This window comes from Alligator sinensis, unplaced genomic scaffold, assembly GCF_000455745.1.
Source record: "Alligator sinensis unplaced genomic scaffold, ASM45574v1 scaffold150_1, whole genome shotgun sequence".
In the NCBI taxonomy this organism is placed as follows: Eukaryota; Metazoa; Chordata; order Crocodylia; family Alligatoridae; genus Alligator; species Alligator sinensis.
Genome location: NW_005841840.1, coordinates 4,496,981 through 4,514,769, shown reverse-complemented (window position 1 = coordinate 4,514,769; position 17,789 = coordinate 4,496,981). Strand labels below are relative to the sequence as shown.

Sequence of the window (17,789 nt, the reverse complement as noted above, 5' to 3'; positions counted from 1 at the left end):
CTGGGAGAACCCACAGCACTCCGTAGAGCGGGCGTGACGTTTTAACCAATCCCACAGCACGTTTCATACTTGCCCCCTCGCCCTGCCCAATGCAAGGCACGCTTGGAGCGATGCTTTATCCAATCCCGCAGCGCGTTGCATGCCCGCCCCCCCTCCCTGCCCAATCCGAGGCCGGTTTAAGGCCCCCTCCCCGCCTTTCGTCGTGTTTCCATGGTAATTGTAGCGCCGCCACCTCCGGGCCTGAGCTGAGGGGCCCGGGGAAGCCGCCGCCGCCATGGAGCTGGGCCTGGCCCTGGCTCTGGCCCGCGTGGATTACGTGCAGGTGACCCACGAAACCAGCCCCCGCCCCGCGCTGCCCGGCGGGGCAGAGCCCTTCGCTGCTGAGTCCGGCGCGGGTTGGAGGGGCTTTGACTGGGCGATGCCAGCGCTCTTGCTGAGGCCCAGGCTGGAGGGTCCTGGCTACAGGGTCGGGCTCCTCTGCTGAGGTCCGACTGACAGGCTGCCAGATTTGTGGCCAGGGAGGAGTTTGAATGCCATGGTCGGATCGGTTCGGGCTGTGGGGGGTTTTGCCTCCCTCCGTAGCTGGGGCCCGGGCGGGATCTCCTGAGCCTACGTTGACAGTGTTTCGTAGGAGTAGGCGTTTGGCTGCTGTGGCACCTCGGCTCTGGCAGGGTGTTGGGGCTGCGTGGTGTTGGCAGGGTTTCTTGTAGGCTTGTGCAGAGTTTAGATCGTGGTTTATTAGGGGATGGGTTGGAGAGGGATGGTCCTTCCTTAGGCAGGGGAAGGAGGCCTCTTCCAGCCCGACTTCTCCCGGATGCCATGATTTGATTTTTCTTATGCTGCCACTTGCTTTATAGGATCAGCAGTCAACTTGGCAGCAGTGATAGTGTCATTAACCACCCCTTGCCTTCTCACAGCTTCTCCTTCCCCATCCAGAATAGCAGAAGTTGGAGTTACAGTCCCTGGAGGGACCTTGTTCAGTTTGTACTTGCTGGATCTATTGTTTTAGGCCGTCTGCATCGTCATAGGATTATTGCAAAGTAGGATCTGGAAGGGGGCTGTGGCTTGGGAGTGAGGAGCAACAGCATGGACAAGGGCAGGGCTCTGGCATATCAGCCCTTTGTGCTGCTGCTGGGCATGGGGGTGAGCCCCATGAGGTGCAGCAACACTTGAGCTTGCAGCTGGGCGGGAGGGGGGGTGGGTAGTGCAGTGGGACTCTTCCTCTTTGCTTGGCACTGGGGAGGCTGTGCCTGGAGTCCAGTGTCCAGTTTTGGGCCCCTGCTACAGAAAGGATGTGGTCAAGCTGGGCAATGAAAATGGTTCTGAGCCTGGGACACATGACTTGTGAAGAGAGACTGAGGGAACTGGCATTATTTAGTCTGGAGAAGAGAAGACTGAGAGGGGCCTTAACAGCAGCTTTCAACTGCCTGAAGTGGGGTTTGAAAGAGGATGGAGCTAGACTGTTCTCAATGGTGGCAGATCGCAGAACAAGGAGCAATGGTCTCGAGTTGCAGCAAGGGACTTTTAGGTTAGATATTAGGAAGAACTTTCTCACTAGGAGGGTAGTAAAACACTAGAACAGGGCTGGGATGGCTGTGAGTCAGGAGTGAGGGGCACTGGCAGGGCCAGGAAGCTATGGGCTGGGAGTGAGGGGCAACAGTTTGGTCAGGGCACTGGCATATCAGGGTTGCTCAGCACCACAAAGTTGCAGGAGTTACAGATACAACTGAACCTGTGTCCTGGTGAGCAAAGGGGGCAGGCGGAGCTCTGATTTTCAATGATACAAAAACCAAAATCGAACACCAAAATAAATGGGTACTTGTAATTTATTTTATTATAATGATTGGGGCACTGTTAGGCTTCATCACTTTTATTTATAGACATAGGTATAAGTGGCGTTTCATTTTATCTCAGAAAAAATGTGGATTTTCATTTTTTAATCAGAGAATTTGTTTTTGGTTTTTAAATTGGAGAATTTGTGATTTTTAAACAGAGAAAACCAGGATCGCAGCTCATTAATAACCATCACTTAATGATTTGATTCTTTCAAGTATTAAATCTGTTTATGCTTGTTTATTTGTCAACTTTAAAAAGTTGTCAATGGGACAGGAATTCACATGTCTAAGACTGCTTGAAGATGTTTAAAAAATTAAAAAGTGGCGCTTTACTTTAAACTTGGCATGCTCCTGCACTGAGCCCAGCATGTGCCCAGAAGAGAGAGTGCATTAGTTGGACCTGGCTCACCCAACCTCTGTATAGGTTGTGTACACTTTAGTGGGGCTTTTGGGCATTTTTATCTAGTAGCTGATTGAATCAGTTTTAGCTAAAAGTGCCAAAAACACCCAATCTATAACAACACTGCAGAGCCAGGTTAAAGTAACGTGCTGCTGCTTCTGGTAAAGTGTGCTTTTGTTTTGTTTTTTTAAGGTCTGCAAGCAGACTAAAACAGTTGCCAAAATTGGTAATTAGATTTGTTCAGCAAATGCAAAGCAATGCAACTTTCAAGTAGTTGACCAGTCTACTATGACAAGTCTTTCTGTATCAGAATTATGGCACATCTTTTCTGTTGTGCAAGCAGTCTTGAATTTGTGGATAAATGTGTGCGCCACATATCTGGAAATAGTCTCCAGAGCTGTTAAAAAGGCTGGTACTTTTACAAACACCAATACATGAAAAATGTAGAATAAAAAGGATGGAGAAAGTACAGAGGTTAAAGGTATACAGTGGTTAAAGGTGACATTTAAATATATCTGTGAGTTCTATGTCGTAGAGCATTAGGGTTCAGCGTTCAGGTAGTCCCAGCTCACCTGTTGTATAACTCTGGTTAAATAGAATATTCTCCACAATGTATATAACAAGAAAATGTTATCCCTAAGACTTTTTTTTGAAGTGTAGAAATTGAAATGTTTTCCATAATGTGGTGATTTTTTTCAAATAGGTGGGAGTGACATCTCAGAAGACCATGAGGCTCCTCCCAGCATCAGGACGTAGGGCAACACAGAAGGTAGTGATTTTCTAGAAGTGAAGAGTTTGTTGTTTCTAAATTGTTCGTTTTGTTTTTTCTTACAGATAAATGTTATCAATGCAGTACAGATTATCTTTTGACCTCTACTTGGGAAATTGAACACATTTTCTCCCAGCTCATGCTGTTTAAAGATTTGCTGATACCCTTGTTTGTTTGGTGGGCTTTTTGGGCTGTTGTTTGTTTGATGTTATTAGCTAAGAACCATTATGGAACATGAGAGCTTTTAACAAAATGTTCTTGTAACTACAGGTTTATGATTTCTTTGTGGAAAGAGAATATTGGAACAGGCAAACTCTGGAGAAGCAATGATGTACTTTCTTTCGTAAATTTTTGGTAACAAAGAAATAATACCGTCAAACACAGGAAAACCTTTTTTTTCCCCCAAAATGCTTTTGAACATTTCTGTTGAGTGATAGCTGGACTTCAATCAACAATTTTGAAAAAAAATTATTATTAACTTATGGTAGTAAAATAATTGTTAAATATTAGGTTCCTGAATTATAGGACTGTATTAGTCTTTATAGCTATAAAGTGCCCTGTCATGCCTTATTAACATCACTTAGTGTGGTGTTTGGTAATGGTTACTTTCTGTGCTACAGATCCACATAACTAATATAAAGAAAATTCTTCCATTTAAAAATATCTATAGGAGGAATGCAAAAATAATTAAGCTACTTACACGTTATATTTTTAAGGTTGTTATTGGAGATCATGATGGCGTAATCACATGTTTTGGCATCAAAAAAGGAGAAGCTATGGTAAGTTCAGCTATTTATGTAGTTAATGTGATTGTTTGTGGTATGTAGGGTTTTTTTTAATCCATTACCAATCAGGAGGCACTACTTCACTGTCAGGGCGGCTAGGAGCTGGAAGAAACTTCCAAGGAAAGTGATGCTTGCCCCTACCCTGGGGGTCTTCAAAAGGAGGCTAGATAGTCACCTAGCTGGGGTCATTGACCCCAGCATCCTTTCCTACCCATGGCAGGGGGTGGACTAGATGATTGGTTAGGTCCCTTCTGACCCTACGAGCTATGAAACTATGAATAGTGTACATAATAGCAATTAAAAGCCAGCTGGGGTTGAGGAGAGGAGAAAGGTAATGAAGATACATTGAGATACAAAGCTGAACATTCTATGTTAGTGGTTTTATCCCAGAATATACATTGTGACTTAAAGTGACATTTAATATTTAAGTGACTTGTTTAAGCTAATTACATTTCAGAAGCCTTAGACTTGTGGACAGGTGTCCAGCTTACTTAAACGACTATAATGACATGTGTCTTGGTTGACCTTCTGGCTAATTGAAAAGAATTCTATGACCATGGAAAGAAAGATTTCTCATTACTAGAGGTCATTCCCCTGGAATAAGAACGTAGTATTTTAGTGGGGTACTATTAGGAAGCTTGCACTGCTGCTGATTGTACTGCACATATTATATGGATAAATAGTAGTTAACTCTCATATCTTCTTTATGTAACCTTTTCAGAAAAAAAAGTTAACTTATTAAAGACTGATATCTTATTTGATATTACAGAGACATGAGATTAATAATAAGATTTAACTAGGTGCATGTTATGGAAATCACTGGAATGATGCTTAGTGTCCTGAAGTGGATTTGGTGTCTTCTGAATTAAAAGAAGATTGTAAATGCAATATTTAGATACTTAAATGTCACTTTCCTTATTGACTTTCATAGCCAGTGTTCAAGACATTACCAGGGCAAAGGATCACAAGGTTGGAGCTGGGAGGAGCTCTTAATACACCGCAGGAGAAAATTTTTGTGGCTGCAGGATCAGAGGTTAGAGGTTTCACAAAGAGAGGGAAGCAGTTCCTTTCATTTGAAACTAACCTCACGGAAAACATCAAAGCTATGTATGTGCAGTACTTTTTTGTTAAAAAAAACATATATATATATATATATATATATAAGTAGTTTGTTAGACAGTCCTTTCATAGTTGCCATTACCTATCACAGGGCTGTCCAGCTAGTAGCCCACAGGCCGCATGGGGCCTCATGGGTGAGGGACTAACATGGCCCATGGGTTCCTGTCTGGCCATTGCTCCCTTTACTGCTTTTGATGCAGTGGTGGCTGGGGTCTCTAAGCTCCCCCACTTCCCTCCCCCTCCTCCCTGGCTTCCACTTCCTGCTCCCAATCTTGGAGGTGGAGCAGCACAGTGGGATAGGGCTGGAGTGCCTGTGGCAGAGGGGGAAGCTGCCCGCATGGCATGGCACTCAGTGGGGGACCTGGCTGCCTGTACTGTGCATGCAACGGGAGAGAGCTGGGCTACCCATGCTGGGCAAGTGGCAAGGGCAAGAGTCAGGTTGTCTGTACTGCATGCGGCAGTAGAAGGGAGAGCTGCCTGCACAGTTCACTCAGCCAGGAGTGAGGTGAGGCTCTGCACAGTGGAGGTGGGGGCACTGCCAATGTGGTGTGTGTGGACCACTAGTCTGGGGCCTATGTGGCATGTGGCTCCCAGAAGCCAAGAAATTGGATGGCTCTGACCTAACACATTGATTTGCTGGTAGGTAAATCAAAGTGGCCATTTAGATTAAGTGTATCTTGTTAAGTCCTGTATATTGTTATATTCAGTAAATTATTTTTGCATTTTTTTCACCACATATTGCTATCCATTCTTTTTTTCTCCCAATTAAAGTGTCATTTTATCTTTTCTTCTGAAGTCAAATAGGTAGCATCTCCATAGAACTTTTGGACAGAATTCTAAAAGATTTTGGCCTTTAAAGGTGTCAGTAATGAGTGAGTACAGGTGTGAATCCTTTTCCAAACAGTTGTTAGGTATTAGTTGAATTGACTTAAGAAATCAGAGTGATCGGTGTAAGAGGATGTGCACAACAATGTCCAAAGGGGTCGCAGACCAATTAAAAAAAACCTGAGTTTTTAAATATTTTTTTTCTTCGAAGTATGGTAAAGGATGGCCATTTCAGGGAAGGAAAAAGGGTTTTAAAAGCAGTTACTATTAAAGTGTTAATTTTTAACATACTCATTCATATCTGTGTAGCATGGGGATCCAGTCCAAATTCCACAAACAGCATTATTGGGCCAGATAATAGGGCTTCACAATATCTTTGACATCTCTGGTGTAAAATGATCTTTTAATTAATTTAGCTATTTTCTTTTCTGTAAATTCTCCTCCCTTTAAACATGTTTAAATGGTGTTCAGGTATAATTTAACCATAAATCCAGAAGAGGGCCAACTTTGAAAACTTTTAATCAAGAGAAAGTAGCAATCCAAGATGTGAATAGAATGGAAAATTGGAGTTTCTCTAATGTATGAAAGTTGATAGAAATGTTCTGTTTATGTGCAAATGAAAATTAGATGAGTTCCAAGTAAGAGCCACAAGGTGGCAGTAAGTAAAGAAATGAGCAACTTTATTATTCAGACAGTTCTAGTCTGCAGATTAAAAAACTGGAATTCATGAAGCCTTCAGGCATATAGGCTGCTTACAGGCGTTACAAAAAACAAAACAAAACAAAAAACCTGCGCTTTACCAAAAGAAGCAGCACATTACTTCAGCCCAGCTCTGTCACTTCTGTATAGATCAGGCACTTCAGGGGGGCTTTTTGGCACTTTTAGCTAAAGCCGATTCAATCAGCTGTTAAAAAAAACTACCAAAAAGACCCCACTAAAGCACTCGATGTATACAGATGTTGGGTGACCCGGGTCCCTCTAAGGCACTGCCTCTTCTGGGTGTGTTCTGGGCTCGGTGCAGGGGCATGCCAAGTTTAAAGCACCGCTTTTTTTTTTTTAACATCTGCAAACAGCCATAGTTGCTACATTCCTGCAGCTGTTTGTCTTGACATTAGGGCACCAAACTATATTTGTATTGGGCCATCAGATCAGGGCTGCTGCAGGCCTCAGGCTGGCTCCACTGTGGCTGGCATAGGGACGTCTGTTAAATTTAGTCTAATGTACCTTCAGTAAATCTACTGGCCTTTTTAAAAAAAGAATTAATTTTAAAAAGCCTTTTTAAAAAAATAATTAATTTAAAAAAGCCTTTAGTGCTTCTGTTAAATCCAGCATGGAGATAACTTCTGATTTTTTTCCCCCCGGTACTGCTCTAAAATGCTCCAGGGAAAGCTTGTCTGAACTAAGTTTTAATCAAAAGAATGAAGAAAATAATTTTGGTTTTGTCTTTAATGCAATTTTCTGCAAGGTGTTTATTAGTCTCTTAAAGGAGTTACTAGCAGACACATGCAGAGACAGATGGTAAACCATAAGAACATAGAGAAATCATGGTTTTATAGCTCGTTGAAAATAAGTCTCAGCCTTTAAACAGGCTAGTTGCTTATTTTTGCTTACTGAGGTTCTGAATATGCAAACCATATACGCATGTGTCATTTTGCACTTTCTATATAATGGGGCCCAAGAGAATATTACAGAAAACGTTGACAAAATACTTTTTTTTCTTTTTCTCAGGCATATATCAGGAGCAGACCTTTTTCTTTGTGCAAGCTATATCTATAACCATTACTGTGACTGCAAGGACCAGCACTACTACCTATCAGGCGATAAAATCAATGATATTCTCTGTCTTCCAGTAGAAAAACTCAATTGCATAACGCCAATATTGGCCTGTCAGGATAGAGTCCTTCGAGTTTTACAGGTTAAAAACACTTTCTTGTTATTATAAGTATTAATACCACAAAAACTTATTCTCCCTAGTGATTACAAGAACCCTTGTGAATATCTGGGTCATTAAAATGACCATCACTATAAATATTCTGCTGTGCATCTTGTAATAAAATAGATTTCTTCTATTTCCATTAAATCTGCTGAGCAGAAAAGAGAGTACTGTTTTTTATGGGAATTATAGTCTTTGTAGACCTTACTGAAGAAAGGAGTAGTGAACTTTCGCTTTAAATATATATGATTTATATTTGCTCAGACCCTGAGTGTACATTTTCCCATATAGTTAACTTCAAGCATTTGAGTAGGCCCATTAGTTTCAAAAGGTCTGTTCACATGAATAAAAATGTAACCTGTATTTTCAGGTTCAGAGCTTGAGCCTGTTTCTTTTAATACATATTCAAATCGAATACCTATAGACATGAGTAGCCAGGTAGTAACATTATTTATTGAATGACATTCTTTACATATTATGGTTACATGAATTTTCCGATTATGTTACCAGAAAAATGAGTAAAAAAACACTAACAATATAATTTAAACCATGTATTTACTACTCCCTTTTTAGTAAGTTCTATTCTCCACTTATACAAATCTTATTCTTTGGCAGTTTTGAAAGGTTCCCCACACAAACTTACAGTATTTTCATACTTGAAGTGTAACCATATATGTAACACAGCATATACTTATCTATGATCAAAAGTGCTTATTAGAAATAAAGTTATATTTTTAAAAAGTCATTTATTTCTGTCTTTAGGGGTCTGATTTGTTGTATGAAGTAGAAGTTCCTGGACCACCAAGTGTTCTTGCCTTAAACAATGGAAATGGTGGTATGTCTTTTAATGTACATTTCATGAAATTGTTCATGAAATCTATCCATGAATAGTTGTTTCAAATAAAATTATGTAAGTTTTGATAGGAATGTGACTACGTTATATCAGGCAGACAAGGTTCCTTGGGTGAATTTGATATCTTTTATTAGACCAACCCAAATGGTTGGAGAATAGTTATTAAGCAAGCTTTCGGGTTCAAAAACCCTTCATCAGGCTCAGGAAGCTGCAGCAGTTGGTGTGTGTTGCTGCAGCTTCCTGAGCCTGACGAAGGGTTTTTGAACCCGAAAGCTTGCTTAATAACTATTCTCCAACCATTTGGGTTGGTCTAATAAAAGATATCAAATTCACCCAAGGAACCTTGTCTGCCTATATCCTTAGACCAACACGGCTACAACCTAAACCCCTACGTTATATCAGAGCATTTCTAATTAGTACAGGATGTGAACAGCCAAGGGTTTGTACAAAAATGTAGAAATTATTAAACATCTGTTAGGCACCAGCTTCCATATAGTTCTGTGACATGATAAATGCTTCATATGCCAAAAAGTAAAAAGATGTATATTTTTATCATTATTTGGTCATCTGTTGTTTATTTTGCTGTTCAGTTTAATAAACAAAACAAAGGAAAAATCTGTAAAAAGTAAAGTTCTGGTCAAACAACTTCAGGCAAAGGCAAATTAGAAATCCTTTGTTAGAGCTCCATTATGTACAAGCTTTCTTTTTCATGCAGATCTTAATTATTGCTAGAGATACTGGGATACAGCATTTTTCCCCTTTAGGCAATAGTAAGATTTAAAGTTGAAAGATGTACCCAGAAGTATATAGCAGTCTCATATGCATTATTTGGTGATACCTATAGAAATATGGGTAGTTAATTTCTTCCACATACATTTTTCTTTTTCTAGTCCTGGTGCTCAGTTATACCACAGCCACTTTACACCAGTCTGGCAATGTTAAAGCGGATCGTAAAGTGAATGGAAATTTCATTTACACTCACTCTAAGGCCACTTTATAGTGAAATATGAAGAGAGATTACCATGCAAATGAGAATCAGGGCCTCATGTTTTTGGGTGGTCTTGGAATTCATTTCTTGAAGCATTTTTTTGTTTGTTTGTTTTCTGCCACACTATATTTGTTTTTTGAAACACTGTATTTTAGTAAAGCCTGAAATTGTTCTTCAGAGACATCTGCAAGCAGGACATGAAGGTTTTTGGAATCGACCCAAATCTTTAGGAGGCCTTAGCAGGAGACGAAACAAAGTGGCGCTCCCTTCTCAATCATGTAGTCCAACATCATGACAAGAAATGGTCACTTGAATTACAACCAAAATGTGACCGAAGGAAACAGCCTATCAGTACAGGAGCCCCTAACACTACATATACCTGTTACCACTGTGGCAGGACCCTTAAGTCTAACATCCATCTCTACAGCTACAAGAGAAAATACACCACCAGTCCGTAGAATAGCTGCAATATCCACCATCACTTGCTGATGAACGAATGCCATAATATTTCAACAAAATGCTGTTTCATTAGCTGTCATTTGGTGGATTAGAGGGTTGAGGACTTCTGTTAACTGGCTACATGAAGGGAGGATCAAAACTAGTTTAAATTTTGTAAATTAAAAAAAAATGTCTACTCAGTACTTTTGCTGCTGCTTCCAACTGAATTGAGCACTGTTGGTCAAAAGTAAATTAAGGCCATACATTCGACCTCATATTCAAGTGTGTGGTATATGTAGCTTTTTTGTCTAGTTGGACCATTTGAAAGCAGCATTGTGATTGGGAGGGAAAGCAATAGTTTCCCTTTCATATCCCCTTTCAGCAGAAGCTGAATTTTGCAGTCTGATCCAGTGAGATGAAGTAGTGATTCTAATTTATTTATTTGTTTTGTTTGGTTTTTTTACCCTTTGTACAGACATAGCTAATTCTAAGGGTGGAGGGGATTTCTTTTGATAGTCCTTTCAGAATCTGTGAAAGCTCTACTTAAACATTAATTTTATTATATGTTCCTGTCTCGCTCTTTTTATACAAATGACTACTGAAGTTTGGTTAGTGATGTATGTACAGAAGAACATCAGACTTAAACAAATCATAGAAACAGCAGTAGTTCTGAACCTGTTTTCTAAGAGTCCTGTTCTGATTACTAGGGGTATTTTTTGTTTTACTTTGAAGTTTGATACCTTTACAAAATATTCAGATTCACAAAATTCAGAGTTTATATTCTGAGGGAAAACATTAAAGCAAATATTTGAAAGTGCTTAAAACTATTCTGAGTGGTTTGTTCAATACCTGATAAAGAAACATAATGTACTGGTTCAAATTTTTTATTGGTGTTCTTAGGTGATTCTGGAGAAGAAGTTTTGTTTGGAACATCTGATGGCAAACTTGGTCTTATTCAGTTTTCTCGTTCATCTCCAGTTCATAAATGGGAAATCAGGAATGACAAGAAGAGAGGAGGTATGTGTCACAGTAATCACTTCACATATTTGGCATTTCGCTATAACTAAGGTTTATGAAATAATCAGTAAATCTCATTACACTTATAGGCATTTTGAAGAGAGATATACTTTGCTGGTATAGTAGGGTAACATGAGTGAATTTCAGTTTCGTGCTCTTGAACTGCTTCTAAAGAAGCTTAGTTATTATTTTTGTCTTCCTTTTCTTCTCTTGGTTACCTGGTGCAGGTTATTTTCAGTTCTTTAATGTATTTCTGTTATTAAATATTGTACGGTGATTTTCATGAAAATAAACGTTAAATATATAAAATGTTTATCTCTAATAATAGTGGCTCTACTTATTAATGCTAACACAAATCATATTTTTCAGAAGGAGCAGTGATGTGAATTCTTCTCGAAGCAGAGATTATTGTTGTCTCTGTAATATATTTGTTATTGATTTTTACATTGTCTATAATTTCAATTTGAGAACGGAACAAAGCTCTTTTTGAAACTGTATGCTGCTGTTTTTTAAATGGCCAGAAAATCTGCTTTATAGTATGTTTATTTCCTTTTAGGCTTAGAATTCTTACAGAACTCTTCACCAGTTGTATCTTTGGAATAAGGAAAGACAAGAAACAGAATCTTGATCTCATCTAGTCACCTCATTGCAACCTAATCTTACACTTTGTCTCGTAAAATGTATCTTTATATAACTTTGTACTGTGGCTTCGTTTTTTCACATCTTACTAGGGACTGCAGCTGGCAACATCTGAGATGCTTCAGAGAGACCTGAATGTCAGGATTGGTTTTGGTTCTTTTTAGTAATTTTATATTAAATGCCTTTTTTTATTCTTCTCTTGTCTGCACTGTCTTTATGTGCTCAGTACATTGCAATTTCTTATAAACAAAGGAGAAAGCATGTCACCTTTTTTAAAAGCCAGAAATGGCATTAGTAAAACCTTAGCTAATCTTGGCTAACCAAGAATTCTGTCAATGTAAGCTAAGCCATTAAAGCACCATGTGTGTGGGGTTCCCCCCATGGACCAATATTTTTTTTGCTCCCTACTCCCAAGGTCCCAAATCATTAATTGAAATAAAACTGATAAAGAATGAATAGTTAGCTGTTTGATCTTCAGAGGATGTCCTATTTTCTGTTGTCTTAGGTATCTTGTGTATAGATAGCTTTGACATTGTAGGAGACGGAGTTAAAGAATTACTTATCGGCCGAGATGATGGTATGTTAGAAGTATATAATTTTGACAGTACAAATGATCCTGTCCTTCGCTATGATCATGTAAGTTCATTACAGGACATTGTCCTTTTCTTACAATGTAAAATACATCCTTTGCTTTAAATTAGAAAAGAAATAATTTATAGTTTATTTTCTTCTTTTTATTTATAACTATAAATTAGTTGTACATAGTTGATGCATATTTGCACCAGATACTGCTTTCACGTTATCTTTCAGTCTTTGAAAATGAGTAAATATCCACATGGTCTACATGGAATAATTATGTTCTTATGTGCTTTGTTAAATCTGTGCTTCATTTTAATTTTAGACGTGCTTAAAGTAACAGTAACAAATAAGGTGAATGTTTTACAAAATCTGAAGTTACTGCAAAAGCCTTTCACTTTATATTGTAAAATGTGATGCGTTTCTGTGTGATTGAAAACAGTAGTATACTATTATAACAGAACCAGAAAGCATAATTGGCCATTCTCTTTCAAAATTGATTGAAATGCTAAAAGTATATTTTTGAAAATGTTTTCCCATTTTTATAGTTTAAGAAGGCGTTGCTAATTTTAGTTAAAAAAATAACCCAAGTATTGAAAATCCACGAAGTTCCTGCCTAATTAAATTAATGAACCCTTGCATTGAGTGCTACTTGGATATAGCCAGACAAGGTTCCTTGGGTGAATTTGATATCTTTTATTAGACCAACCCAAATGGTTGGAAAATAGTTATTAAGCAAGAACCCGAAAGCTTGCTTAATAACTATTCTCCAACTATTTGGGTTGGTCTAATAAAAGATATCAAATTCACCCAAGGAACCTTGTCTGCCTATATCCTTAGACCAACACGGCTACAACCTAAACCCCTGCAACTTGGATATAGCCACATTTGTTCTAATTATTAAAATGGTGGATTTAATTAATAATTACAACTTCTGCCTTCCAACACATTCTGCTAATTACTGTTTGATGAATAGATTGTTTGGGAAAAAAGCAGTTACCAATACCTTTTCCAAATTACAGTAAGGAGTCAGCAACCTATGGCGCACAGGCCACATCTTGGCCACAGCCATTATATCCAGCCAGTGGAGTTGGGGTGAATGGGGAGCTTCAGTGTCATTTCAGTGGTGGGGTGGGGAAAGGAAGCTTTGCCTGTGTGATGGCTGGATGGTGGGAGAAGCAATGGTGACAGTGCTGTGGGGGGAACAGTGGGTTGGGTTATTATTTTTGTATCTTTGAGTTGCTGTGAATCCAAACAGACCTCCTGCAGTACAAACTGAAAACAAGCATGTAAGCTCCTTCTAAAGTACCATATTTTATAGTGTTTGTGTGATTTATTTGTAGGCATTGTCAGAAAGTATCACATCAATCCAGGGTGGCTGTGTAGGAAAAGATGGGTATGATGAAATATTAGTATCCACATATTCTGGTAAGACATCTACTAAATGCTTACAGAGTTTTAGAACATTATAGTGTTTTAAGTATGCTGTGTTAATAGAGACAACTTTTTTTTAATTATCTATCCTGGTTACAAAAAGGACTTTCTGGTACAAATATCTTTTAAAAGACTTAAACATTGGAATTTTTTTTGCAATACATTTAAAGTACATTGAAACAATATGATTTTTTGAGTCTACATATTTTTTTTGAAGGGTAACAAAGCAGCTGCTTATTGTATGCTATAGGCAGATGTATACCCCAGTGGTGATTTGTGCTGAGCATGAAAGGTTTTATACTTGATTAAATTGTTTAAAGTTCAGTTACATTGATATTATAAATATTGATAATTGTTATATTCCTTTCTTTTGTTTTCTTGTCACTCTAAATAGAGTCTCTCTCTCTCAGTAATGATGAATCTTGCTAGATCTCTGGCACTTATTTTTTTTGTTCTTTTTGGCTTCTTGGTGTTCTAGAGCTCACTAAAACAGATTTTTCTAAGTACACAAGATTTTTCTTGGAAACATCTCCTTTGATGTCACTTGGCTGCTGGTAGCACTGCTTGGTTTATGAATGAGAAACGATAGCAAAAGTAGTCCGTGTTCTGGTTACTAGGGTTCCAGACATTAAAAGGCTGCTTTCTAGGTTACTGTAGAAACTAAAATATGGCCCTGAAACCTTACTTTTAAACCTAATAGTCAAAAACCTGCCATTTAATGTTGACTCAATGGTAGATCTATGCAGGCACATAAAATATGTGTGCGCCTCTTGTATATTCATTGCAGGCTTTGCATGATTACAGGACTGTGGGACCTATCTTCACCTATCAGCAAAACACTGCTGACTTAAGATAAAAATTGAACCCAATATGCATTGCAGAGTATAAGGGCAGAGTATATGTATCATATATCACCTTTACTGCATTATGGTCACTAAAACCAGCCTATCCATGGTGGTATAAGTACTTCTATCAGAAGAAAAATATTAGCTCCTGATAAATGTGTTTGTACCCCACTTCATTTGGGGCTCTCAAAGTGCTGTATAATGAAGGATAGATACCGTTGTTCTCTGTTTACACAGTGGGAGATGGTTTGCCATGAAAATACATACCTGTTGTTATAGATCAGCAGAAACAGGAGTAAAAGCAAGGTCTTTATTGTATCCAGTGACCTGTGTAGTGGACAGTTTTGCCTCTGTTCTGTAGCGCTATGGCTATGTTGTTCAGTCATGACGTCTAACATAATATCTTTGTATGTTTTGTTCAGGATGGGTAACAGGACTGACTACAGAGCCTGTCAATAGGGAAGGTGGATCTGGTGAAGAACTAAAGATAAGTCAAGAAATGCAGAACAAGATTTCATCCTTAAGGTAATTTAATTAAAAGGAACATAGTAAAAGAGATCCAGGACAAACTAATATACATACTAGGGGAAATCATCCTCTGGAAATCAGATTTCAAAATATATTTAGTACAACATCTGAAATTATCAAAAGTACAAAAAGTATGAAATTATAGATTTGTTGGCCATGTCCCCACAAGCAGGAGTAAGCAGTTGCCGCAGGGAAAGAAGTGGCATAAATACATGCTGCTGCTTTTTGCCCTCTCAAATACACCTGCGCGTGGGGCTAGCACAGAGAAAAATGCTTTGGATGGGGTAGGGGAGACTGAGGCCAGCACCTGGGCTGACGCCAGGAGCCTTACCTGACATCCTGGAGGCTTCCAGTTTCCTTACCTGGCATCCAGTTTTGGGCAGCGCACACTGCTGCCACGTGCTGCCCCGCTTTTTTCTGGCACGGATTTTTTTGACACCGGGATTTTCTGGTGTAAAAAAACCCTGTCATGCTACAAATTAGCAGCATGGTGAAAGCATGCATGTGTGGAGCATGCAGTTTGTGGTACCACAGATGGGTCCACAGTGCCACGCATGCATCCTCATCTGGATGCGCCTGTTGTGTGTGAGTTTCTCTTATACCTCTGTCCGTCTTCTTTTGTAGTGAGTCTCTCTCTCTCTCTTTTCTTTGATTTGCTATTTTAGGGACTGTGGCTTAACCACATATCCCCAAAGTATTAAGAGCAATGTTGGATTATGTCCTGCCTCACTTGAGTTCATCATTCTGGGAGTGGGGAGAATTGTAAGCCTCTTCTAAAACTGTTGAAGCATGGAAGTTCAGTTGGATTTTTTTTTCAAAATATTTTCATTTTTTGGCTCCCCTGGGGGCTTATTCAAGATAGCAGATCCATTTTAAAACCTTGATTTTTTTTTTTTTTAAATGTATTCCTCTTTTCCCTAATGCATTCTTTGCTTCAAATGTGCACAAATGCCTTCATGTCTGATGGAGGTACACTCAGCTAAAGACTTTGATACCTACAAACCTTTCTCCAAAAAGGAACCAGAATCACATGCTTTCCTTTAGAACCTGTTCTGCAAGAAGCCATTCTGGCTTGAGTCAGTTATCTTATTCTTTCCTGCTCTGATCAATGTCATCATTTCTTTGTCTGTTGCAAAGTTCTACCCTGGAAGGGGTTGTTCTTATGAAAGATACTTCATAAAGGATTATTACAGTGGCATTTTAAGGCAGGGGAGCTAAATTCTTTAAGGGAGCTGGGAAGGCATCTGGTTGTTTCAGCAGCTTCGAGTGGCTGTGTAGTGTAGAAAGGATTCTCAAGGATCTTGCCATTGGACCCAGCCAGTCCACAGTACAGTTGGCTTCTTTGGATCCTGTAGGTCCCTTGTGTTTGGGTTGGCTAAATTGGACATCTGCATTGAGTCACTCATGAGATCATCTGACAAAATCCCAATAAAGCCCCCTTTTTCTCAGTCAGTGGAGGAGAGAGTGGAAGGCTGAACTGTTCGCAGTGCTGAGCTCTGAGATTTTACGTGTAGCATCCATTTGATTGTCATTTGAAATTTCTCTAGAGGTATTACTCCACTAATATCCAGAGGGTGCATCTACATGTGCAAATAATGCAAAGCAATTAAATGCAAGTATTATCCTGCTGTGGAGTTAATTAGTTTACTCCAACCAAATGGGTGCATATGTAGACATGCAACATTTATGTGGAGCTAATTAGTCAACTCTGCAGTAAACATCTGGTGTAGATGTGCCCAGAGAGTCTCGATTCCAAAATAGGGTATTTCCACTGTTGGATCCTAAAGTTCATGGGTCCTGCTGCAAATCTAAGCTTAGGGCTGTGTTTTATTTCCCATTATTTGTCCAACTGGCAGCTTTCTAACCAGGGAAGTGGCATGTTTGACACTTACACATAGGTAGCAGTTCCATTTCCCCTGCCAAGTGAATATGCACATGTAGCATATACATGCTAAGTTGGCTGCGCAATGGTGGGGCAGCTGTACAGCTACTTACATGTGCCCATTCAGAATGTATAAGTGCATCCAAGTCACAGTAACATAGTTGGCCAGAAACTCATGACTAACCAGTATTAAATGCCAGAGTGGGAGTATCCTCTTCCTTTATTTTTAGCCCTAAAAACGGAGTGGCTAGAGGATTGCTCAAGATGCACAGTACTTGGGCACTAGGCCCTCCTTGCCAAGCACAGTGCTTTAACTGCCACAGGTCACGCATTATTCAGTCCCCTCTCCAGCACTCCTTTTGAAGCTGGCCACTGGGCAGCAGAGGGAAATGTGGGGCCCAGAAGAAGAGAACAAGCTAGAGCAGGGGTCGGCAACCCCTGGCACACGTGCCAAGCGTGGCATGCGAGGCCATTTTGCTTGGCACTCCAGGGCCAGCCCTGGATCCGGGAAGCTGCTGCCAGCAACGGAGCCTGGGCTGCTCCAAGCAGGGCTTGCAGCATCCCAGCTGCCTGCTGGGAGCAGCCCAGGACCTCAGCTGGCAGCAACTCCCCAGAGCCGGGGCTGGCTGCAGCCGGGAGGCTCCAAACAGCTGGGCCGGGCTCTGGCACCAGCTCCGCACCGGCACCTGCTCCTGCGCCTCTGAGCAGGCGGTGGGTTGGGACCTGAGGCAGCGCAGCCCCGGTCTCTCGCCCACTCCCAGCACGGAGATGATGAGCCTGGTGCAACTGTTTGTAGCCAGCCCGAGCTCTGGGCAGTGGCAGCAAGCAGCAGGCAGGCTACAAACATCTGCTCCGCTCTCATCACCTCTGTGCTGGGAGTGGGGGAGAGACCAGGGCTGTGCTGCCTCAGACCCTGCCCCCCA

The 17,789-nt window shown here is 40.2% G+C and overlaps 1 protein-coding gene across 7 annotated transcripts in view; it reads left to right on the top strand.

Moving 5' to 3' along the window:
- The first annotated feature begins 199 nt into the window (after positions 1–199).
- BBS7 (Bardet-Biedl syndrome 7) overlaps positions 200–17,789 on the top strand; it is a 53,547-nt gene continuing 35,957 nt past the window's right edge. For 6 of the 7 annotated variants that reach the window (XR_003094187.1, XM_025204676.1, XM_014520410.2 and 3 more), the window contains exons 1-10: positions 200–322; positions 2,939–3,004; positions 3,721–3,783; positions 4,721–4,896; positions 7,462–7,648; positions 8,429–8,501; positions 10,846–10,962; positions 12,107–12,237; positions 13,521–13,605; positions 14,879–14,981. Coding sequence is in view for 6 of the 7 variants with exons in the window: in XM_025204676.1 (XP_025060461.1) it covers positions 275–322; positions 2,939–3,004; positions 3,721–3,783; positions 4,721–4,896; positions 7,462–7,648; positions 8,429–8,501; positions 10,846–10,962; positions 12,107–12,237; positions 13,521–13,605; positions 14,879–14,981 (1,049 nt within the window). In the remaining variant the exon portion in view is untranslated. Of the gene's footprint in view, positions 323–1,605; positions 1,816–2,938; positions 3,005–3,720; positions 3,784–4,720; positions 4,897–7,461; positions 7,649–8,428; positions 8,502–10,845; positions 10,963–12,106; positions 12,238–13,520; positions 13,606–14,878; positions 14,982–17,789 lie in introns of those variants that run through there. The other variant, XM_025204677.1, reaches the window with a different exon arrangement.